Genomic DNA, 27,055 nt, shown 5'->3' on the forward strand with positions numbered 1-27,055 from the left:
TAAACCACCCAACAGTTTTGTCTTTTCAGGACTATAGTTGACCATTAGAAGACTAATGTTGGACATTAAAAGAATTGAACTTTCATTTCAGGGATGTTTTCTGGTTTTGAATCATTTCAACCGCAGTAATGAGAAAAGTTGAAGGGGCAGGATGGGAAATTTTTCTTGAACAAACAATATTCTAACAGTGAATGTGTTTTTTTTTTTCATTCTTGAAATTTTCATTTATTCCACAATCAAATGGTAAAAGTAAAAGGAATATTGAAGTACTTCTGAAAGAAATTTGTTAAGTCATTGAATGTTACTGTTACTGAGAATTGTCATACGTTCATCTGAAAATCTACTAGTGTATGGCCAGCTGTAACAGTAAGATATTTGCAAATTAGTTTTTAGGTCTACATACCTGCCTGGGACTTTTCAAAGGTGTCTCAAGTAGCAAGTCGAGTAACAAAGCTCTTGCTTGGCTTTACAGTAACTGCAGCAGGGAATAGGAATGGGAAAATTGGCTGGTAGAAATTGCTACTAGAGTTCCACAGAAGTCAATGGATAGTTGAGCCCCTTAGAATGCATCCATTTTTTTAAATTTGAATTGGAGCGATCTAATGTTTTTTTCCTGGATTCAGACTCACTTTAAGTTGACTTCTAAGGCAGCCATCCCATAACTCCTGTATGCATACTATTTCTAGCTTTGTTATGCCACTAACATTAAACCTCACTTTGAGGAATAATTGCATTTTGAACTGAGTTTCTCAAACATGATATATTCTCTTTGAAGATAAAGTGCAAGATTGATGTTTTTCTTTTATCATACTGGAATAACAGTGCATACATGATACAAACAACAGAAACAGAAACAAATGAATTTGCTCATTTTTTTTCATTACTATGTTTATGCATAGTAAAAAAGATGTCATATCTCTTGTGACATAAAATTGTAATATCGAATTCACAACTCAAAGATCTTGGGCAGTGTTGATTGCTTTCAGATTTGTCCCCAACAGAACCTCCAGCGCAGAGTTGTTGTCGAATCATATATACTTGTGTGCATAACAAAATGAACGGAATACAACACAAACTTTACAGGACAGCAAGTAATGGCTATGGCTTTATCTCCTACAGAAGCCCTGGGGCCTCAGCGACTGGTCACTGCTGGCTGACTCCCAGCCATGTGACATGGGCAGCTTGGTATCACTGTGAAACAGAAGCATGCATGTATGAAACATATACTCTTTACTGAAAGTCATAGGATATGATAGTCAAAACACACAGGAAACATAAGCGGCAACATAGAACATCTTCATGTACATACAGACTGGACATACAGATATATATATAAACACACAGAACTGTACATAAATGTACGCAAGGACCACTCACAGTATCCCAGCTTATAATTAATATTGTTATCACTTCTAAAAAAACACTATATATATATATATATATATATATACTCATACTTTTATAATATAGTAGTCATTTAAAATAGTGTCCATTTAAGTATATAGTTTAACAGCCCTTGCCTTTTTTTTATTTTATTTACGCTGTCAGTGAAAATTCAGTATTTTACCAATGCAATGTTAAGATAATATAGTAATTATACACATTCAATTATGTACATAGCAATGTGTAAAGAATATAATCTGTAATAATTTATAGTAGTTTTGATGATATTTTCTAACTGCAATACACATACAGTGGTGAGGCAGTAATATTAGATTTTTCAAAACAATTACGTCAGCCTGTAGTGTTTGCGTTAAAAGAGAAACCCCAAACCTCTTGGTTCAGGACCTCACGTTTTCTCTTACAATCTAACGTTTTGGCTACACCCTCAAATATTGAAATATATACATAGATATACAGTATATCTATATATAGATATATAGATAGATAGATAGATAGATATATACAGTATATATCTATATACAGATATATATCCATATATATGTGTATTACATTTTATTGGTAATACATGTATTGTGGTCCCGCAACACTATCAAACTGACACTTTACAGAGCAGCACCTACTTATCTAGAACTTGGTCATGGGAGAATGAATGTATGGATCCTTGTCTTCAGGTCAATTGAGGTCCTTCATCAGAGGCATTCTGATCAAGCACGGGCACGCGGCAAAACAACGTCGCGGTAAAACCCTGAATGATCTCCTAACACAACTTCACGCGTTGGAACGCCAACATAAGAATCGGCAGGTCAATTGAGGTCCAATCTCTGGAATGTTATAGTATTCAACTGGCAGTTTCTTGGCATAATTTGCTATTCTAGCCATTGTTTCTAAAAAATACAAAATTACTTTACATAATTAAGAATAAATAAATACCCTAGTTATTATTTGATTATTTTAGATTTTGACAAACAGCAGTCACATGACGAGCTACTGCAATCTTACTATATCTGTACTGCCCTTGAAGGCTCTAAAAAACTAAGCTGTACACTGGTCCCTCAATTGAAGCTAGCTCTTTACAACTGCCAATGTATTGCATAATACACTGGCTGTAGAGGCAAACTATTCTGCTGGATAGGGTTGTTGCTTAAAATAAAAAAATAAAAATGTAAAAGGCAGTATATTTTCCCATTGGGCCACATAAAAGTACAGAATCCAAATATCAGCTATTTCTTTATCAGGGTCTGCAGTTTGGTCCTTGTAAAATCACTTTGTCCCAGGAAGACAAAATGGTTAACTACTGAAGACGGTAGACTTAAAAACAGACATTGATAAACATATAAAGAGATAAATCACTTTGGTTTGATAAAAAACTATCATAAATTAAAGAAAGATTGGCTGAAAACAGATGCATACATGCCTATATATATATAAATATATACACACCAGTTCTAATCTGGTCATTGTCTTATGATTGTAAACAGTAACTATGGTGATAGGCACAGGACTAAGACAAACAGTGCTTTCAATTTAAAAAAAAAGGCATCAAACACTTGTAATTTCCTAAGCATGCAATCAGCATTACTAGAGTCATAGAAATCCTTACAAGAAGTCTCTTGGTCCAAGTCAGAGCCCATAGATGGAGAAGGTCTAGTCTACCACCCTAGACTACTTTGTCATACTTCCCCTTAAAGAACATTGCTAAGAGACCTGCAGCTTGTATTGGGACCCATCTAAAACTAGAAGATGTTTGTCTCTCTGTTCCTAGAAAGAAAAACAGCTAATATTTAAGAACATACAAAGCCCGGATGTTATCTACTGCAGGTCCCATAAGCAATGAAAAAATAAGGGGTGGTAAAAAGCAGGAAAAACACAATGTACAATGTACAGAACAGATGGAAATAAACCAGGGTTTCTTCACATGCATCTCATTACATATTCCAAGCTCCCAGATGTCACATAGTGTGTGACAAAATTTACACAAAATAGATGTTAAATCTGCATATGAGCTTTGTAACTCTGCATTCTAGCACCTTTATGGGAAAGGAGCTAAATATTTACAAATGATAACACTCCAAGGATTATTATGAGGGTTAAAATTACAGATGAGCAATGGCGAGTTGGAACCTTGCAGGTTTTTCATCTAGCAGAACCGTATAGGGTCTTATGCATTATGTGTTATTCTGCTAGAAGATCTGCTCAAGAGTGAGCACATTTTCATTACTGCTCCAGAACTGGCTGAAGTTGTCAAATCTGTCACTGTTTAGACCAGCATTTCTGAGCAGCAGTGAGCTTTGTCCATTTGATATGATGTATGGCATAAAGACCAATGTCCAAAATCGTAAAAGAGAAGAGGAAGGGTTTTGTGTCCTTGCGTTCACAGATATGTAAGTTTGTGGTTGCAAATTTGCATGTATTCTTTTTTTTTTTGTTACAGATCTTGTGGCTGGACAAATGCTTGTTTAATCTTGTGTTATCCGTTTGTGTGCTTATTTGTTTCTCTTGTCATTAAGGATTTCATTGCTGGTCCCTTTTTTGTAGCTGAAAATAAGTTTGGCTAAGGAAGAGGTCCGCTTGACTGGCTATAGTTACTTTTTGAACATGTCCTGAAGAGGACCTGGAAGGTACTTGAGTACAGTGTCCAAAATGCTCTCTTCTTCCTCCTCATCATCATCCCCGCATCCTGCAGGGATGGCTTTCTTTGGGCGGGTCAGACTGCCCTCACAAGGTTGCTCCATGGCTGCTTTCTCTTCAGCTTCTTTCTCTTCCTTCTTTTTTAATCCATACTGCAAAGCAAAAAGAGAAAGTGTCAAGAATATTGCAGAATTCTAGGAAACTGAAACTTATTAACAAAAGCTACGTATGAATTAAACCATAACACCTAATCAATGCTGCTAGACCTCAAATAAATTGAAGTTTTAAAAAGGAGATTTCTGTAATCCATTTTTTGCCTCTCACAGACCCTCCTCCCCTTCCTACCACATATAATAATACAGAGATATGTCCTCTTCTGTAATGCCATGATAGCACATTAGACTTCTGACTCCAGCTGGTTCATTTGATTATCATACTGTATGTAAATTCTAACAGTGATAACAAATTCAGCATAAACATATCTGAGTGGACACATAGGGGTCGATTTACTAAAACTGTAGAGTGCGAAATCGGGTGAAGCTATGCATGGTAGCCAATCAGCTTCTAACTTCAGCTTTCTCAGTTAAGATTTGACAGAGTTAACCCCCCCGGCGGTATTCCTGAGTCTGACTCTGGGTTAAATTTTTCAGCTACGATCGGTAACCCAGAGTCAGACTCGGGCTCACCTTGCTGGATCCACAGGCAGTGTTTACTTACCTTGTCCCTGGATCCAGCGATGCCACCGCGCTGTGTGAGCGAGCGGGACCTCGCTCGATTCACACAGTGCCTCTGTGTGCCGCCGATCTCCTTTCCCTGCGACGTTACGATGCACGGGAGCGGAGAACGGCGCCAAATTCAAAAAGGTAAACAAACACCTTACATACAGTATACTGTAATCTTATAGAATACAGTACTGTATGTAAAAAATACACACCCCCTTGTCCCTAGTGGTCTGCCCAGTGCCCTACATGTACTTTTATATAATAAAAACTGTTCTTTCTGCCTGCAAACTGTAGATTGTCCATAGCAACCAAAAGTGTCCCTTTATGTCGAAAATGGTTTTAGAGCAGCTAGAAAACAGTGATAATAAATTATAATCACTTGCAGAATTGTGCGATAGCGATTTGTGGGGAAATTCGTCATAAAAAAATAAAAGTAATGACAGCGACATTTCTGCAACTGAGCAAATTTCAGTGATTTTGAGTTGATTACATTATTGAACAATTTTTATTATAATTATATTATTATTTGTTATAAATATTTATAATTATTTATTATATTATAATTTATAATCTTGTTTTTTTTAAAAATTCATACCCGGGATGCCTACTAGACTCTTGTCTGGACAGATTTAAGTGAGTTATTCCTAAGAATTACAGGCCTACAGTATAAAACGCCAAATTTCCTTGCAAATAATGGTACCGCTTTCAGCTCCTTTTTTCTGAAATAATCATACCGCCAGGGAGGTTAAACTATACAGAGTTGCACTCTCCAGTTTTAGTAAATCAACCCCATAGATTCCTTATCTTATCTTTACAGCAGCCAGTTATTTCAGTGCACATGCGTCAATTATGTCGGCAGCAGCGCATATACTGAATATCTCATTAACTGTGCAAGTTTAGGAGATATTCAAGGTACCTACAGGTAAATAAAAAGGTTAAAAGGGGACAAGGGAGCCCCCAGAAAGCAAAAAATGGCGGGTCAACAAAGGTACAAAAATATGAAAAAGGCTTTATTAGGGGTGGGGGTATCATATACATTAAATATCAAGCATATGTGAGGAGAACAATGTATCCAATATAACACAGTATATCTCACAATACCTAACCATTTAATTAATCACTCTAATCGCTTGCCGACTGCCTCAGGTAGATATACACTGAAAGAATGGCACGGCAGGCAAAGCGTATATGTACGTTGCTTAAAACCTGCCCCCTAGCGGGTGTACGTGCCCACCGCGGTCTCGGAGACTGTGCCCATGGGACCCATGGACTCGATGTCCGCCGGTGTCCCGTGGTTGGGTCATGGAATGGCAGAACGGGGGGATGCCTTTGTAAACAAGATATCTCCCTGTTCTGCCTGGTGACATGTCACTGATTGTCTCCTCCCCCTCATCGGGAGTAGCGATCAGTCACGTGTCACAGTAAGCCACGCCCCCTAACAGTTATAATCACTCCCTAGGACACACTTAACCCCTTGCTGCCCCCTAGTGGTAAACCCCTTCACTGCCAGTCACATTTCTACAGTAAACAGTGCATTTTTATAGCACTGATCGCTGTATAAATGTGAATGGTCCCAAAATATTGTCAAAAGTGTCCGATGTGTCCACCATAATGTCACAGTCATGAAAAAAATCGCACAGATCACCACCATAACAAGTAAAAATGCCATAAAACTACCCCCTATTTTGTAGACGCTATAACTTATCAAAATACGCTTATTTACCAAAAATATGTAGAAGAATACGTTTCGGCCTAAACTGAGAAAAAATTTGCCCTTTTAAAAAAACAAAAAATGGGGATATTTATTATAGCAAAAAGTAAAAAATATCATTTGTTTTTCAAAATTGTCGCTCTATTTTTGTTTATAGCGCAAAAAATAAAAACCGCAGAGGTGATCAAATACCACCAAAAGAAAACTCTATTTGTAGGGAAAAAAAGGACGTCAATTTTGTTTGGGAGCCACGTTGCACGACCGCGCAATTGTCAGTTAAAGCGACACCATTCCGAATCGCAAAAAGTACTCTGGTCTTTGGCCAGCCAAATGGTCCGGGGCTGAAGTGGTTAAGATGAACTTTAACCATCCTGAACCTAGATCTAGAATGTATTTAGTTGGTTTAAACTAAAAACTTAATTAGACTTTAAAGGCATAGTTCTCTTTCACAAACAAATCTATGCAGGTAAGGGGTGCCATAACAAACTGTGCAGCTTTGACCAAAGTGCATAGGTGTGCGCAGCCTATTGCATTAGGGTGTGCACCCTAAAGATCAAACACATAGTACCGATCACTCACAATGAAAGGGAAGGGGCTGTTAAGTTACATATTTACCGGCCCCTTCCCCCATTCATCCTAAAACATCCCCGCAGCAACAGCTGTAGGGAGAAGAGAGTAGGGAAGCTGGAAGCGCTGCGGGGGGGAAGGAGGGGGGAACCAGGGCAGTAGGGGAATCTGTGCTGCACAGGGCGATTAGGGTGTGCCTGGGCACACCTGGCACACCCTGTGCGCACGCCTATGCCAAAGTGAAATAATGCCTTTGTTATAGGTGTTGGCCATTTACTTACCTCTGAGGCCAGATTTAAAACTCCCAGAGATCACATCACTTCACCCTAACTTATTGCTAGGTCATTGCTAACAGACTCTTAGCTGTTATTGTTCACCTCCACCATCACAGAAGCAAGCTTTCAAATGCTGAGCTCAGAACTAGGGGAGAGAAAGCACATGTGAGGTGGTTTGAATCAGAGAAAGGGCTTGCTCCTTTTATGGTGGAGGCAAATAGTAAGACCTAGGAGTCTCTTAGCAATGCTCTAGCAGCAAGGCAGTATTGGATGATGGGATCTCTGGTCATTTTTCAGTCAGGCTTCAGGAGGTGCATACAGTAGGTGTTTGTGATATTGTGTTTTTAGCACGACAGCATCGCGCTGATTCTCGGCGACATGGTGCAGAGATCTCGCACTCACTGGAATAGTGACAGCACATTCCAACGTGCGCGTCATAGAAGCGATGGGAGATCCGACTTGGATTCCCGCCAATTCTACACGTGTGCAGCGTTTGTTATGAATCCTGAGGGGGAAGTCCCCGCCGGATTTTAAATAAAAATTTGCCATGGGTTCCCCCCTCAGGAGCATACCGGGCCCTTAGGTCTGTTATGGGTTGTAAGGAGAGCCCCCCTACGCCGAAAAAACGGCGTAGGGGGTCCCCCTACAATCCATACCAGACCCGTATCCAAAGCACGCTACCCGGCCGGTCAGGAAAGGAGTGGGGACGAGCGAGCGCCCCCCCCTCCTGAGCCGTACCAGGCTGCATGCCCTCAACATGGGGGGTTGGGTGCTCTGGGGCAGGGGGGCGCACTGCGGCCCCCCCCCACCCCAGAGCACCCTGTCCCCATGTTGATGAAGACAGGGCCCCTTCCCGACAACCCTGGCCGTTGGTTGTCGGGGTATGCGGGCGGGAGGCTTATCGGAATCTGGGAGCCCCCTTTAATAAGGGGGCCCCCAGATGCCGGCCCCCCACCCTAAGTGAATGGATATGGGGTACATCGTACCCCTACCCATTCACCTGGAGGAAAAGTGGTAAAAACACAAATAAAAAACACAGGGTACACAGGCTCCCCCTGTCTTCTTTAGCTCTTTTACCAGGGGGAGCTTCTTCTTCCGATTTCCGGGGGTCTTCTCCTGCTCTCCGGGGTCTTCACCGCTCTTCTGTGACGTCTTCTCCGCTCCGGGGGGGTCTTCTTCTATGTTCGCCGCTCTTGACTCTGCGCACCCCGGCTCTTCCTCCCGCTGTCCGGTGCCTTCTCCTTCTTCCGCTGTTCTGTGACGTCTTCTCCTCTTCTTCCGCTGTTCTGTGACGTCTTCTACTTCTCCCTTCAGGCCGCTGTGCTGTGATGTCTTCTCTTCTTCTCTTCTCCCGATGCTGACACGCCGGGCTCTTCTCGCTGCAATGACGAGTGCGTGGCTTGCATCGGATTTATATAGGCCTCACAGTCCCATCATGCTCTGGTACCTACCCATGTGATACCTACCCACGTGGTACCTACCGGAGCATGATGGGACTGTGAGGCCTATATAAGTTCGACGCAAGCCGCGCACCCGTCATTACAGCAAAAAGAGCCCGGCGTGTCAACATCGGGAGAAGAGAAGAAGAGAAGACGTCACAGCACAGCGGCCTGAAGGGAGAAGTAGAAGACGTCACAGAACAGCGGAAGAAGAGGAGAAGACGTCACAGAACAGCGGAAGAAGAGGAGAAGACGTCACAGAACAGCGGAAGAAGAGGAGAAGACGTCACAGAACAGCGGAAGAAGAGGAGAATACGTCACAGAACAGCGGAAGAAGAGGAGAAGACGTCACAGAACAGCGGAAGAAGGAGAAGGCACCGGACAGCGGGAGGAAGAACCGGGGTGCGCCGAGTCAAGAGCGGAGAGCGGCGAACATAGAAGAAGACCCCCCCCGGAGCGGAGAAGACGTCACAGAAGAGCGGTGAAGACCCCGGAGAGCAGGAGAAGACCCCCGGAAATCGGAAGAAGAAGCTCCCCCTGGTAAAAGAGCTAAAGAAGACAGGGGGAGCCTCTGGAGCAGACTAATAAAATATTTTAATACCCTGTGTTTTTTATTTGTGTTTTTACCACTTTTCCTCCAGGTGAATGGGTAGGGGTACGATGTACCCCATATCCATTCACTTAGGGTGGGGGGCCGGCATCTGGGGGCCCCCTTATTAAAGGGGGTTCCCAGATTCCGATAAGCCTCCCGCCCGCATACCCCGACAACCAATGGCCAGGGTTGTCGGGAAGGGGCCCTGTCCTCATCAACATGGGGACAGGATGCTCTGGGGTGGGGGGGGGCCGCAGTGTGCCCCCCTGCCCCAGAGCACCCAACCCCCCCATGTTGAGGGCATGCAGCCTGGTACGGCTCAGGAGGGGGGGGGCGCTCGCTCGTCCCCACTCCTTTTCTGACCGGCCGGGTAGCGTGCTTTGGATACGGGTCTGGTATGGATTGTAGGGGGACCCCTACGCCGTTTTTTCGGCGTAGGGGGGCTCTCCTTACAACCCATAACAGACCTAAGGGCCCGGTATGCTCCTGAGGGGGAAACCCATGCCAAATTTTTATTTAAAATCTGGCGGGGACTTCCCCCTCAGGATTCATAACAAACGCCGCACACGTGTAGAATTGGCGGGAATCCAAGTGGGATCTCCCGTCGCTTCTATGACGGCTCTGTCTCCATCGCGGCAAGCCAGCTCGGTGCTGGCTCCCGCGATGAGGCTCGTAGGTGCTCAATCTCGCCGAGAAAGGGAGCGAGATTGACACAATATGGCGTGCACCTACTGTACATGGCCTACACATATAGCTATAGTCAAAGCTGCACAGTTTGTTTTTATCTACAGGCACCCCTTACCTGCAATCAAAGTTTTTTTGGTTAAGGTGAACTATGCCTTTAAGCCAGGCAATGAAATACACTACATTGAGGCATCCGTATTTGTGGGCATTCACAAACTCTTGTAAAAGTTATCCATGGAGACTCCCAATGACAGTTCTGCAAGGACTTAATGAATCAGTAACAAAAAAGTATGAAAAATCAAGCATTCTCAAAAAGACATGTTTTACCCGGGAGAAAGACTTACTGCCTGATTGATAGTTTTCATTAGTTTTATTGTAACAAAAAATAATATACACATGCAATTTTTGAAGAAATTAGCAAATTATTCTACAAATCACAGATTTAAGCATATCAAGGATTAAATGCAATACATATGGTATATACATCGATTTTATTATTTTGATGATTTGGTTATCACCAACACCGTTATTTACAGAGAAGACTAAACCATTCATAATAATCTCTCTGTAGAGAAGCTTACAATCATAAATGTTTACCTCAGTCATCCATGTATAACCCAATGTCCATTAGGGAAGAACCACAGGAACACTCTACTGTCCATTTAGGAAGAAGCCACTTATAGCTTCCAGCCTGCGGGCTGAGGGAGATAATCCAAGCATACATCAAGACATGTAATGTTTAGATGAAAACTGTTCCTAGGACACAAGTGTTGCAAGGTGGCGATGATAACCACTGAGTCAGTGTGTGCCCTCAACAAATACAGTGCCTGAAAAAAAGTATTCACACCCCTTGAAATTTTCCAAATTTTGGCATGTTACAACCAAAACATGTATTTTATTGGGATTTTATGTGATAAAGTAGACCAAGCCAAAGTGGCAGGAAAGCGGAAGGAAAGTGATGAATAGTTTTCAATTTCTTTTTACAAATAAATATTTGAAAAGTGTGGCGTGCATTTGTATTCGGCCCCCCTGGGTCAATACTTTGTAGAACCACCTTTCACTGCAATTACAGCTGCAAGTCTTTTTGGGGGATGTCTCTACTAGCTTTGCACATCTGGAGAGTGACATTTCTGCCCATTATTCTTTGCATAATAGCTCAAGTTCTGTCAGATTGGATGGAGAGCATCTGTGAACAGCAATTTTTAAGTCTTGCCACAGATTCTCAATTGGATTTAGGTCTGGACTTTGGGCCATTCTAACACATGAATATGATTTGATCTAAACCATTCCATTGTAGCTTTGGCTGTAAGTTTAGGGTCGGTGTTCTGCTGGAAGTTGAACCTTCCGCCCCAGTCTCAAGTCTTTTGCAGACTCTAACAGGTTTTCTTCTAAGATTTCCCTGTATTTAGCTCCATCCATCTTCCCATCAACTCTGACCAGCTTCCTTGTCCCTGCTGAAGAAAAGCATCCACACAACATGATGCTGCCACCATCATGTTTCACAGTGGGGATGGTGTGTTCAGGGTGATATGCAGTGTTAGATTTCCACCACACATTGTGTTTTGCTTTTATACCAAATGGTTCAATTTTGGTCCTATCTGACCAGAGCACCTTCTTCCACATGTTTGCTGTGCCTCCCACATGGCTTCTCACAAACTGCAAACAGGACTTCTTATGTCTCAGGCCTCATACACACGACCGGACATGTCCGCTGAAACTGGTCCGTGGACCAGTGTCAGCGGACAGATCCGATCGTGTGTACAGGCTAGCGGACAGATTTCCAGCGGACAAATGTTTCTTAGCATGCTATGAAACATGTCCGCTGGAAAGCTGTCCGGCGGACATGTCCGCTGGTTAGTACGTCTAACCAGTGGACCGAAATCCCGTGCATGCATCGAATTGATTTGACGCATGCGTGGAAGCATTGAACTCGCGCGAGAGAGAACGTCGGTGTCGTCTACGTCACCGCGTTCTCTGTCAGTGCGGATTTCGGTTTGTTGGTGTGTACAGCCATCAGACTGAAATCTCCCTGCGGACATGTCTGATGAAAACGGTCCAGCGGACCGTTTTCATCGGACTGTCCCCTCGTGTGTACGAGGTCTGAGAGATTCACAGAACAGCTGTGTTTATACTGAGATTAAATTCCACACAGGTGGGCTCTATTTACTAATTAGGTGACTTCTGAAGGCAATTGGTTCCACTAGATTTTTAGTTAGGGGTATCAGAGTAAAGGTAGCTGAATACAAAATGCACGCCACACTTTTCACATGTTTATTTGTAAAATTTGCTGAAAGCCATTTATCATTTTCCTTCCACTTCCGAATTATGTGCCACTTTGTGTTAGTCTAACACAGTGTTTCTCAACTCCAGTCCTCAAGGCGCCCCAACAGGTCATGTTTTTAGGATTTCCCTCAGATGAAACAAGCTGTGGTAATTACAAGGCAGTGAAACTGATCAAATCACCTGTGCAAAATAATGGAAAGCCTGAAAACATGACCTGTTGGGGCGCCTTGAGGACTGGAACTGAGAAACACTGGTCTAACACATAAAATTCCAATAAAATACATTTACGTTTTTGGTTGTAACATGAACACATTTGGAAAATTTCAAGGGGTATGAACACTTTTTCAAAGCACTGTATAATGTATGCAAATGTAGCATTGGGCCTTACACTTTTGGTCATTTTTGTTATTCCTAAGAAACTAAGGATAAAGCCTTGTCTCAATATGCTATCTTCACTCCACAGCTTACCGTCAATTTCTATTGATAGTAACACCAGAGAAAAATACCTTTTCATTCCATCATCTTCAGATTTTACAGCAAAGAAAACATCCCACACAGGTCTGAAAACCTGGAACTATACATCAAAAAGATAGCAGGAAATGGAATTTCTACCTACACAACACCAGAAAAGAGAATCATTTTATCTCTATTTTGGGGGGGAAAAGGAAGTTTAATTTTTCTGAAATGGAAAAATCTGAAAAGGTCTATTTATTTTTTCTCATTATCACCCACATCTCCTGACAGGATATTAAAGATCCATGTCCTTCTGCCCACCTTCTGATTAGATGAAACATTTGCAGTAAGAATGAGGCTCCCAGTCAGAGATGATAGAGATAGCACAAGGTTTTCTAATATTAGGAGATGGTTTGATAACATTGAACTTTCTTAAACCTCTTCAGTAACAACATACAGTTGATCTCACAAGGTCACAGACGAAAGCATGAAATCTATGGCTTACATTTAGTTTATTTAACCTGAAGCCTGTCAAATTTTAACCATCATTTCTGGGTGTAATGAAATGGCTTCTTTGGTACATAGAAGTAAATTATAAAAAGTTTTTTTTTTTTACTACTGAGGCAATTTTTTTATTATGTCACAGGTCTTATCTGATTTGACTTTATGTTGCTGACAGTTTTGGCAGGCACTCCAGGCCGGCAATCAGATAGGCAATGAAAGATTTCAGACTGCAAGAAAGCCTGCAGATCTGAGGAAGAATAAGCTGGCAGGCATGCCATAATTGTGTCACCTACTTTCTGATAAACAGACTTTAAGCAATATAAACCTCTACAGAATCCGAAGCATGTACCCACATTAAGTATTAATCTTTCCCATAAGTACATACATTTAAAGCAAACCTAAAGATGCAAACTTAAGGTAAGGTAAGGAACAGATATTTAGCTTTCATGAGCTTCCCTGCCAACCTATGCACCTGCTAGAGCCTCCCATCAAATTGCTATCAAAATCCTGACCCAACAAATAGCTGTGCATATACAGGGCTAAGGACCCCCCCCCCCTTCATGTAACAGCACATTTTAACCAATTAAAAACTTCAGGCATACAGTGTATTCCTCAAACAACTTCAACAAAGAAACTTGGGTGTTTGCCATATGCCATCTTACCTCCTCTACTGTTCCACAGATGCTACTGCCAGTAAATCTAACTTTGCATCACATAGGTAACTACTTAAGGCCCCTTTCACATTGATGCAGTATGGTTTGACTGCACCATGGGTGTAGCGCATTGTACCCGTGGGTTTAGTGTCGGTTAGCTGTGCATTCCCATAGAGTATATATTTAACGTAAACTTTTTGTAACCTAATAAGTATGTATGAATACATTTCTTAGATATCACAATATTATAGTAGAACCTTTCTCAGCCTTTTAAACATGGAGCTGTGTAAAGCCCCATACACACAGGCTGAATATCGGGCAACATCGGCCGGTTCTATAGAAACCGGGCGATATTCGGCCCACGTGTACTGTAGCCAGTCGCAGCTTCTGTCGATGGGACATGACCGATCAGCTCCCAAACAGCGCTCTCACCCAATGCCTGAATGCGCTGACTGGAGTGTTCTCCAGTCAGCAGAGGGGCCGTCCACCTGTCAGAACACAATAGCACAGCAGGGGAGATTTCTGTACTTACATTGCATGGTTAATACAGCGGCTCCTCTGGAGCAGTCAGGTTTTTTCATTCAGCCCTGCTGGGCAGAAAAAAAACAAATAGCATGTATGAGGCTTTAGGGCAGTGTTTCCCAATTCCAGTCCTCAAGGCACACCAACAGATCATGTTTTCAGGCTTTCCATTATTTTGCACAGGTGATTTGATCAGTTTCACTGCCTTAGTAATTACCACAGCAGTTTCATCGGAGGGAAATCCTGAAAACATGACCTGTTGGTGTGCCTTGAGGACTGGAGTTGGGAAACACTGCTTTAGGGAACCCCTGCTAATATTTATTATATATACAGCCCACAGTGCATTAACATGAACAGTAAGTTGATATACAAGAATAAGCAAAATAATTGTATTTTATTAAATTGTTTTAATAATATATTTTTTATTTTAATATAATTGTTTCTATTTTTAATTTAAATTTTATGTCCTGCGGTTTTGATCTACTTTCTAAAAGCACACTAATAGTCCTGTATAAGGGAGTTTTGGTGCGTTTTTAGAACTCTGAAATTTTCACTGTCTTTCTGTTCTGGATGTTATAATAACATAGATAAAAAACTATTATTAAAAATTGTCATATATTACATATCTGTTACTTATACTTGTATATAAACTTACAGTTCATGCTAATGTGCTGTGGGCTGTAGATATAATAATTATTAGCAGGGGTTCCCTAAGACAGTTCCGTTTTTTAAAGGCAGAGAAAGGTTTTGGTCTAGTATTTTGATATGTGAGAAATGTATTCATGCAGGCTCGAAAGGTTACAAAGAGTTTACTTTAAGTATATTTGACATAATCCTTCAACAGCCTTACTTATGTTTTTTGTTAGTCCCTGGACACCATTAAGAAGACAATCTATTCCTCATAGCAGGAACTCCACACATCCCAGCTTTGTTCACTTGCTAACATACTGTGGTTATGCTTACACTTTCCTTACATCAGAAAAAAATCTATTCTTATTTTAGAGATTACGGTATGTTGATTGTAAATGAATGGTGCTAGGGCAAAATAAATAAATAAATACAAAGATAAAATTTCAATTTTTTTCAGTCAGGCAAAGCTGAAGGCAGGCAACTAGCTAGCTACTGTTATGATGTCTCTTTTGAGTAACCCGTAATGTTGGATAATTTTCATATATTAAAAATGTATTTTCAGAACCAAGGTTGTATAAATAAAGCAAAAACAGACATAAAAACAACAACATAAAACAAACAAAAAATAAAATAAAACTGATTCAACACCTATAAAAACATATCAGTACATATACAGACAGTCTGCAATAAAGGTAAACGCATTCTAATTTCATCCATGATGTATATTGCTACTTTCTGCTATTTACATGTTGATGCTACTTAAGACTGAAATAGTTAAATAAAAGAATAATAACAGCAGAATGCTGAAATATGTCAGCCATAGGTGAAATGAGAATGTTTGCAGTTAGAATGATGCAATTTATTTGACAACTCTGTAGACTGAAAAAGAAAGCCTTCAAAACAAATCTGATTTTGTTTTTGCTAGCAGGCATGATACCAACCCAGAGGAAGATGTTGTGTATTTTCAATCAATTGTATTGAGTAATGAATGATATCACGTTAAAGAACAATTCCAGGCAACCAGTGAATGGAATCAATGAGCTAGTAATGAAGTAAACACCACGGCTGTGCTAAAATCAAGTTTGTCATTCAGTTTGCCTAAAGCTGGAAATTGCTGGTTCCTATAGAGAAGGCTGAAATTTGATTAGTGGATGGCCCAGTTGGCACCACTCTGCCTGACATGCTCTGATTGAAAAAACAAAGAAGCTATGTGGAAAAAGCGTTGGCTGATTAGTGCTCATATCCAATAAAATGCGGGGATGTTTGGGTATTACAAAAGCCGCAACGGGGGATTCAATAATTTGCGCTGTTTACCATAGATGGAGGAATCTCTTTAGTTTCTTTTGCCCAGCCCACAGGCTAAACAAAAAAAGGTGTATGGCTTACTATAGTCTGAATCCTCTGTAATCCACTCCAACATTATTTTTTAGACCCACTGACAGGGTCAGCAGGGGGACAGTATGCATGTTCTTTCTGATGACTGTGCAGTGTAGTTTTCTCTCTTTGTGCCTCCTGTACCACCAACCGGTGGCTGTGGGGAACTGCTTAGTACTAGAATTTCTTTACTGTCTATAAAAGGCAGCAAGGAGCCTGCAGGAAAATGCCAGCATCACCAGCAGGTGGGATCCAGGACAACCAGACTACAGAGAAAAATGAGTGAAGTGAGCTGAGGTGGACTACTGCAATGCATTGATTAGAAACTGTCTGAGCTAATAAAGTAATAAGATCAGAGACTCGTTCATCAAGAAGCCAACATTGGCAGTCCCTGTATTTAACCCCCCTGGCGGTATTCCCGAGTCTGGCTCGGGGTGGAATTTCAGGACCAAAAGCGGTAACCCCGAGCCAGACTCTGGACCGCCTCGCAGAGTCCACAGGCACAAGTTACTTACCTTGTCCCTGGATCCTGCGATTCCGCCCCGCTGTGTGATCGAGCGGTGTCCTCCTTGCTCGAATTCACAGTGCCGAGTGCCGCCCAGCTCCGTTCTCTGCGACGTTATGACGCACCGGGGCGGAGATCGGCGCCAAATTTTAAAAAGTGAATAAACACAATACATACAGTATACTGTAATCTTACAGATTACAGTACTGTATGTAAAAAATATCACATCCCCTTTGTCCCTAGTGGTCTGCCCAGTGTCCTACATGCACTTTTATATAATAAAAAATGTTCTTTCTTCCTGGAAACTGGAGATTGTCCATAGCAACCAAAAAGTGTCCCTTTATGTCAAAAGTGGTTTTAAACCAGCTAGAAAACAGCGATAATAAATTAGAATCACTTGCAGAATTGAGCGATAGTGATTTGTGGGGAAATTCGTCATCAAAAAATTAAAAGTAATGATTTTTCATTATTAATATATTATTTGTTATAATTTTTTATATTTATTTATTATATTATAATTTATGATTTTGTATTTCAAATTTTATTACACCCGGGATGTCTACTAGACTCTTGTTTGGACAGATTTAAGTGAGTTATTTCTAAGAATTACAGGCCTACAATATAAAACGCCAAATTTCCATGCAAAATAATGGTACTGCTTTCAGCACCTAAAATCTGAAATAATCATACCGCCAGGGAGGTTAAAACATAGGTGCCCTTTAACTTCAAACTTTTTGCTTACCGTAGAAATAAAAGAGCTGCATGCTGCCATATGGCATATGGTCAAAGAGTGGAAGGGCTTTGGAGTTAATAAATTATTAAGTGGATAAATGCAGCGCACAGCCTGCTAACTCCTTACACCACACTGAACATTATGATAAGAGTGGATGCATCAGCAGAAATAAACAAAGCAAAAGGGAAAAAGGTGAAGTGAGAGAGAGATGGACAGAGCTGTCACGCCATTTCCTCCATCCTAGACTTAATGTGCATGAACAGTACAGCACAAAGTGTAGATGAAGGTATGCATGTGGCAGAAAATAGAACACACTGACTAAAAAACATAGTGTATAGCAACGCTACTCTATTATTTCTGACACCCAGACACAATATGTCTGAAGTTTCGCTTCAGCGCCCTGATTCTGATCTCTCTCTTGGAGATCAGACCCCTTTATTTTGCACACTGATGACTTTTAAAGATAGAGTCTAATGCATTGCATGCCGTCTGCATCCTCATAGCACATAACAGTTCCAATCTAATTTCAAGTCAGCAGTGAGCATCCCCTGTGACAGAAATCATTTAAAAAGATAACTAGTACAGAAAATATAGCAGTGACTTAGCATTTGTTTATCTTTAGAATTATTTCATTTATTCCAGCCTTGTACAGAGAACAGAATATTTACACTGCATTCTGAGAAGTAGCGACACCAGCAAATATAACACAATTATTACTGACCATTGCATATACTGTATATATATATATATATTTATATATATATATATATATATATATATATATATATATATATATATATATATATATATATATATATATATATACACACACACACACAGTATCACACAAAAGTATCACATTTTTGTAAATATTTTATGATATCTTTCCATTTGACACTGAAGAAATTACACTTTGGCCACTGGCAGCCAGCGATGATCGGGTGCCAGCCGGATGCTGTTTTTTTAAGCAATACTGTCACTTGCTCACTATTGTGCAAATCTTTTTTCTGCAACTTTTAGTAAAAAACTATTGATGCAATCACTTAACTGTAAAAATCCCAATTGACATCAGTAACCTCATTGATATAATTAGCGTGTAATAATTAGTGTAATGAAAACACCCTTAAAGTGTTTGTAACCTTATTACATTACTTCACTGTTAGCCCCCTCCTTTATCAGGTGATGATGCTCAGTGTAAATGTTTATTGCAATAGATGCCTTTAAATACCTTTTTTTTTAGATCCTAAAGTCGGTTATTTGACTCCCAGCTGCTCTGCTACTCTGATCCCCGAGCTATAGCAAGAGGGCCCGAGCTCTCCCTCTGACGTCAGACGGGAAGTCATGTGACCGCCGTGCTGGCTGCTCAGCCCCTCCCACAGTACCCAGGGATTGGAGTAGCAGAGCGGCCGGGAGTCATGTGGCCGGCCTAAAGATATCTATAAAATGTATTAAGAGGCTTAATTTTCAATAAACACTTGCATTGTGCATTATCGCTGGATAAAAGAGAGGAGCAGGCAGTGAAATTTGTTAAAGTTAAATGTACTGTGAATAGCGGCAGGAAGGGGGGTGGAGACAGCTCACACATACACACTGAGCTGACAGGCAGGAAGGGGAGGGGGGAAAGGTCAGAGTAGAGCTGTGGATGATGGAGGCACACAAACTGACCATGGTGTCAGGGCTCATCAGCCATTATAAACCATGGTCTGTTTACAGGGGGGAGAGCAGAAACAGGCAGGATCAGCCAGGTGTTTTACAGTTTAGAGAGGGGGAAGTTAGACAGCACAAGCTTTTTTGGGTTACCTATACCTTTACAGCTATTATTGTGTATTGGGGTCTAAATATGACATTCATGTAGTAATTTTCAGTCAATTTTAACCACTTTTCATCAACTGGGAATGGCAAACATGATCACAATCCATCTTCAGAAAATAAGAAATTGGTAGCTTCAAAATTGTTTATTAAAGGATAGAAATGAAAACAGAAAAAAACTACAGCAATGTCTTTACACCTAACTGGTAAATATCATTCCCATCTTCTTGCAAATGAGAGACACCACCATTGTATGCCTTCACTTGTTTTGCAATTAAAAAATAAAATAAATAAATCATAAAAACGGTAGTGAAAGTGTGATTTCTCAAATGTATAATGTCAAGTTTCTATATGTATGGCCAACTTAATCATCATGAACCATCACAGATAAGACTTATTTCATTAGGTCCCAGCTGGAGATTGGGGGGAGTATATAGGCATACAATTAAGAAGTCACAGGCTATAGGATGTGTTGATAGGTTTTACCACACTCAATAAATCAATAAATGTGAAAAACCTCCAGGCTTAATAATAAACCTGAAGTGAGAAACAATGAGGATTGGCAAAGCTGACAAATGCTTCTGAAAATAAATGTTCTCTGGCTATTGTGGTAATCCATAGGCTTCCGTACTTTCTTCAGGAGTTCAGAATTTTCTGATCTGCACAATTACTCTGGTTCAATGTCTCAGAAGGTATGAAACCAGGCAACTAGTACCTTCAGCTAAATATCAGCATTAAAAGTCTACTATTTTATCCCAGTACAAATTTCCTTAATTGACAGAACACTTTGCAGACGTAAATTACCTACATTTGTCTTGTCACATTTAATATCTTAATTTTTCTCTTTGGGTGCAATGTACACCACATCAGCTGAGTACACTGTACCTTTTGGAAGACAGTTGACAAAGGGATTAAAGTTTACAACTGGGAACAGAATAACAGGCCTATTCAGGTCCAGAAACCTACCACAGTGAGCAACAATAACAGCAACTGAATTGTCAGTGCCAGGCTACGGATACTCCAGTTACTGCACCTGTCTCTGCCTTACAGATGACTCGGCATTACTGGCTGCAACACAGAAGCACTCAAGCCTGAAAATAGAGTTAATTTTCCTCAAGCTGAACTGTGAAAAAAGGCAGATAGAGGGCAAAGGACCAGCATCAGACCTTTCCCCATTAATAACCTACCATGTCTTGCTCTGTACTTGGACTTTGTGTGGAGGTGAACTTTGTAAAGGCTGAGATTTTCTTCCCCATCCTTCCAGTTAGAAAAACAGTGAGCATCACAGCAGAGATGTCACCAACTCTCACTTCAAATACCACATTGTATCATGATACTACCAGTCAGGCTCAGCAGAGCCTTAGATAATATCTCTTTGCAGATTTAAAGCAATGAGTCTGTAAGAACTGGAGTGCCTAGGCAAACTCGCATACCAAGAACTGCACAATCATTTTTTAGGAGAAATTCATGAAAAATAATACATTTTCAGGTTACTGCTTAGGCAAATGTAACACATTCCCTATGACATATCAAATCTTTACTTTTTGAGTCCAGTTCCATTTTAAGAAACTGAAGCAGGTCAAATGCAAGTCAACTTCACCTGCAATGAATTCTTAAAGATCCCAGTGTCAAAAGCACTCTGCAGGTGCCCATAAAAGCCCCTTAAAAAGGACTTCCCACTCCAAGAACAACTAAGTTCTCAGACTTTACCAATTGCAAATTGTAGCTCTGCTGTCTAGCTCAAGTGTTTTTCAAATTATGACTGTTATCTAATTTGAACCATTTAGATGGTTAGACATTTTTTTCTGTACTAGTGGTATTCTTTTGGCTTTGGATATCCAGCAGCCCACAACACCGACTGTGAGTTGTATCACCAGTGTGTTTTCTGCTAAATCAGCCTTTTTTAACATTTTCAATAGAGAGGAACCCTTAAAATTTCAGGGAACCTCTGCAAAAATGACTATCACTCTGACTCCTAATACATTTGTGTGATAGTCAGTGGGAAGAATGTTCCTTACACTTGTGGTCATTGGAAGGCATAACCCCCTTTATAGATAGCTAAAAAGATCAATGGTGTCAGTAGGAATTTATCTGAGAGGAAGAACTTGCTCATTGCTCAAGAAACCCCAGAGGCATCCTAGGGTTCCATGGAGACCTGATTGAGAAACCCTGTGCTAAGTTGTTCTATACTGCATCATACTTTACATCCTATTCTTTGTGTCAACCCATAATCTGTCATATGTTGTGATTCACTGTTCACATACAGACAGTTGAGATACAACCAAGTACCTTTAATGATCTTTTATACAGGGAAACCATACTTACAAGCCCAAAGAATACTGTAATAACCCACCTCCCCTGTTCTTCCACTGCACATACTGTCCTTTACTGTCATATTCCCATGGCCGTTTGAATGAATTTGGGGGCCCCAAGCAAAATGGACATGGAGGCCCCCCAAAAAGAACATGGGGGGAGTAAAAAAACATAGGGAGGGGGAGTAAAAAAAACATGGGGGAAGTAAAAAGAACATAGGGAGGGGGGAGGAGGGGAGTAAGGACACATGGAGGGGGGAATAAGAAGGACACAGGCTGTGTCCTTCTTATTCCCCCCTCCCCCTTTCTGTGTCCTTCTTACTCCCCTAGTCCTCCCCCCTCTCTATGTTCTTTTTACCCCCCATGTTTTTTTTACTCCCCATCCCTATGTTTTTTTTACTCCCTCCCTATGTTCTTTTTACTCCCCCCCTGGCCCCCCTCTGTTCTTTTTACTCCCCCCTGCCTCCCCCCTACTGGTCTGTGCCATGTGGCAGGAGATTCAGTTTCCTGTTCCCGGCTGGACTGAAAGCAAGTAAGCACTCAGTTTGCACTTCCTGTCAGTCTGGCTGTCATCTTCTGTACCACGCGGTACGAGACCGGAGTCCGGACTAACAGGACAGGAGGAAGAAAGAGGAGCTTCTTGGCCACGTGACACAGAGAAGGGGAAGTGACTGTGACGACTCGATATAGGCAGCCTACGGTAAAACAGCCTCAGATCCACACTTCTCCCAAGCTGTCTGTTAGCCTGGAGCTTCCTGGGATATGTGATGTTGGTGTCCCAGGACTTAACCCAAGACTCTACCTAAAAACAATCCAATCAATTTAGTCAATCATACCCTTGTCAAATCTAAAGGAGATTGTGCAATTCATGTAATGTATGTAGTCATTTATAATCGGATTCCTTTTGGAGCCACCATAAGATTATGAGCACTATATAAGTGTACATATTTCCAAAAAAAAATTAATATACACAAGTTACAAATACAATTTGCGGGTTTAAATAAGCAATAGGCATTAAAACAATACACTACCTAATATTGTTGGGCTGATAACTACTTATTTTACTGCTTTACTTAATTCTAAATGTTGCTAATGCCAAAATCATTATTCATTTGTCTTAAAAAAAACTAGAACATTCTTAAAATGGATGTTAGTCGCAAAAGATGCCAGCTAAGAAAATAAAACAGCATTTGCTTGGCATTTCACTACTTATTTTACTGCTTTACTTCATTCTAAATGTTGCTAATGCTAAAAGCATTATTACCGGTAATTTGTCTTAAAAAAAAAAACTAGAACATTCTTAAAATGGATGTTAGTCGCAAAAGATGTCAGCTAAGAAAATACAACAGCATTTGCTTGGCATTTAAATTGAGATTTGTTATTATTTTATTATTTAGGCTGCCTAGAGGCCTGATACCAATACAACATTATTTAAAAAAATCTTAGAGCTAGACCACGTTTTTTTGTGTTTTGCCTTTGAACATGTGAAATAAGTTTTCTGTTTCACATTAACTACTGTATCTGCTCATAGTAATTGTTTTTTTTTATCATCTCTTACTGATCTTGCTATAATAACAGCATTTTCTAAATTGCCTTTGAAATGCTGTGTAAGCAGTCAGGCAGGGATGGATCGCAGGGACAAATGACACCAGCTGTTCTGTCTGTTGCTTCATGTATAAAGACACCCCCTCCCCACAGACCAGAGAGATGGATCAACAGATCTTAGATAGAATACAAATTCTAAAATTTCAATAATGCAGTTTTGACTTTTAATTATCCTTGAAATAATAATAAATATGTGTCTTTTATACAGTATACCTCTTTCCACATTAAATATTAATAACTGAAACAAGATGAAAAGAACTGAAATTGTAGAATGCTATTAAACTATATAATAAACACGGACTTGGCGGGGACGGCCATTTACCTAAAAGATAACCAGTAATTACAGGGCTGATAAATAAATGAATATCCAGTATTACATTATTATAAATGCCCTACTTAAAGAGTTCATATGCGTCTACAACTTCCTAATATGGGGATCTGTTCTTTAAAGTGAACCTGACTTCAATTTTCAAATCCTAGAATGCTATTAAACAATAAAATAAACATGGACTTGGCAGTGCCAGGGAATGCCATGTACCTGTAAATTAAAGATAATCAGTAATTGGAGGGCTGATAAATAAATAAATATTCAGTATTGCATTATTATAAACGCCATATTTAACCACTTAACGACCGCCGTACGACGATATATGTCGGCAGAATGGCACGGCTGGGCAGATCGACGTACCGGCACCGCTCACCGCTCCGGGACCGGGACCGTGAGACCCGCGGACCCGATCGCCGCTGGGGTCCAGCGATCGGTCCCCGGAACTGAAGAACGGGGAGAGCCGCGTGTAAACATGACTTCCCCATGCTTCACTGTGGCGGCAGCATCGATCGTGTCATCCCCTTTATAGGGAGACACAATCGATGACATCACTCCTACAGCCACACCCCCTACAGTTGTAAACACACACTAGGTGAAACATAACCCCTTCAGCGCCCCCTGTGGTTAACTCCCAAACTGCAACTGTAATTTTCACAATAAACAATGCAATTTAAATGCATTTTTTGCTGTGAAAATGACAATGATCCTAAAAATGTGTCAAAATTGTCCGAAGTGTCCGCCATAATGTTGCAGTCATGAAAAAAAATCGCTGATCGCCGCCATTAGTAGTAAAAAAAAAATAATTAATAAAAATGCAATAAAACTATCCCCTATTTTGTAAACACTATAAATTTTGCGCAAACCAACCGATAAATGCTTATTGCGATTTTTTTTACCAAAAATAGGTAGAAGAATACGTATCGGTCTAAACTGAGGAAACATTTTTTTTTTATATATTTTTGGGGGATATTTATTATAGAAAAAAGTCAAAAATATTGCATTTTTTTCAAAACTGACGCTCTATTTTTGTTTATAGCGCAAATAAAATAAAAATAGCAGAGGTGATCAAATACCACCAAAAGAAAGCTCTATTTGTGGGAAAAAAGGACGCCAATTTTGGTTGGGAGCCACATTGCACGACCGTGCAATTGTCTGTTAAAGCGACGCAGTGCCGAATCGCAAAACCTAGCCTGGGCATTTAGCTGCCTAAAGGTACGGGGCTTAAGTGGTTAAAGAGCTCATATGTGTCCATCACTTCCTAATATAGGGGTCTGTTCTTTAAAGTTTAACTGTCTATAAATATAGACTTGGAGGGGACATTCATTCACTTTAAAGATAATCAGTCATTAGAGGACTGAAAAAAATTATTAATCAGTAAAACATCATTCTAAATGCCCTATTTAAAGAGCTCATTTGTGTCTACATCCTCCTAATATGGGGATCTGTTTTTTTTAACCTTCCTGGCGGTATGATTCTTTCAGAAAAAACATGCTGAAAGCGATACCATTATTTGCAAGGAAATTTGGCGTTTTATATTGTAGGCCTGTAATTTTTAGAAATAACTCACTTAAATCTGACCAAACAAGATTATAATAGGCATCCCGGGTATGACATTTTTTTAAAAACAAAATTATAAATTATAATATAATAAATAATTATAAATATTTATAACAAATAATAATATAATTATAATAAAAATTATTCAATAATGTAATCAAATCAAAATCACTGAAATTTGCTCAGTTGCAGAATTGTCGTTGTCATTATTTTTTTTTTTTTATGACGAATTTCCCCACAAATCGCTATCGCACAATTCTGCAAGTGATTATAATTTATTATCGCTGTTTTCTAGCTGATCTAAAACTATTTTTGACATAAAGGGACACTTTTGGTTGCTATGGACAATCTACAGTTTGCAGGGAGAAAAAAAGGTTTTTATTATATAAAATGACATGCAAGACACTGGGCAGACCACTAGGGACAAGGGGTGTGTGTTTTTTTTACATACAGTACTGTAATCTATAAGATTACAGTATACTGTATGTAATGTGTTTGTTTACGTTTTTGAATTTGGCGCCGTTCTCCGTCCCCGTGCGTCGTAACGTCGCAGAGAACGGAGATCGGCGGCACAGGAGGACGCTGTGTGAATCGAGCGAGGTCCCGCTCGCTCACACAGCGCGGTGGCATCGCTGGATCCAGGGACAAGGTAAGTAAACACTCCCTGTACATCCAGTGAGGCAAGCCCGAGTCTGACTCGGGGTTACCGATTTTACCCCTAAAACCCTCAACCCGAGTCAGACTCGGGAACACCGCTCAGGAGGTTAAGGCAATTTTTTTTTAAATGAAAGAGACTATGCTTACTTGCTCTATGCAATGATAATGTACAGACCAGTCGCTTTTCTTCTCTTCTGGCAGGACGAAACAGTGTTGCCACCTCCTTCATCCTCCAGGTGCCTACTGTAGTAAGCTGGGTTTTAAGGAGGCAACCATACATGCACACTGCTGTTGGATCCTGAGCTTGGCAGGGTGCATCTATAGACACACACAGCTCTGGTAAGCCACATCCCTGATCCCTCCTCACAGGAGCAATGGACTGACAGCAGCAATGGCCTGAGGAAGCAGTGCTGGAGCTGGAGGCAGCAGTGGAGTGGTGGAGCCAAGTAAGTGTTATGGGGCAGAGGGAGGTAGAACAGGTAGTGGGGCATTTTTACCTTAATGCACATAATTAGGGTAAAAAAAATATAGACTTTAGTGCCACTTTAAATTAAACCTGACCTCAATTTTAACCATTTATACCTAAGGGTACTTACTGAGAGCAGGTAGCAAAGATGACCGAGATTACCTTTATTTTATTTCATGTATTATCTTTTATTAAATTAGAGCGGTAGACAGAGGTTTTCTGCTAATCAAGGTGGTAGCAGCTCCCCTTTGAGGTTACTTTTATGCAGGCTGTTTACTTTTAAAAGTAAAACATATATTATTTTCTATAATTAATTTTTAACCAATTAACTATTATGTTTTGCTCTTTGCTAAACAGCTGTAGATGTTTGGATGTCCTGGGCTCTACATGTTCCGTGCCTTGCGCTACTTCAGGAGAAGAGAGGAGACTGATATTTCATAAAGGATATAACATATAAAAGAAATGTTAGCAGGCTTAGGTCATAATCGGCTATACAGGAGTGATTGCTAAGCTGATCTTGGCAGCAATATACTGACAGATCAGACTAGGTAATGGCATAAGAGCCCATATATACTACAACCAAAACTCAATAGGCCAGCAACAAAGAGCACTCACAGACCGATCATCCACTGATAGAAATAC

The 27,055-nt window shown here is 40.5% G+C and overlaps 1 protein-coding gene across 2 annotated transcripts in view; it reads right to left on the reverse strand.

The window, feature by feature from the left end:
• Nucleotides 1-781: 781 nt before the first annotated feature.
• Nucleotides 782-27,055, reverse strand: part of CPLX2 (complexin 2) — a 256,064-nt gene continuing 229,790 nt past the window's right edge. For both annotated transcript variants that reach the window (XM_040344473.1, XM_040344472.1), the window contains exon 4: nt 782-4,184. In XM_040344473.1, coding sequence (XP_040200407.1) covers nt 3,987-4,184 — 198 coding nt within the window. In that variant the 3' untranslated portion in view covers nt 782-3,986. The remainder of the gene's footprint in view (nt 4,185-27,055) is intronic.

Source organism: Rana temporaria, chromosome 3 (assembly GCF_905171775.1).
Source record: "Rana temporaria chromosome 3, aRanTem1.1, whole genome shotgun sequence".
Classification (NCBI taxonomy): domain Eukaryota; kingdom Metazoa; phylum Chordata; class Amphibia; order Anura; family Ranidae; genus Rana; species Rana temporaria.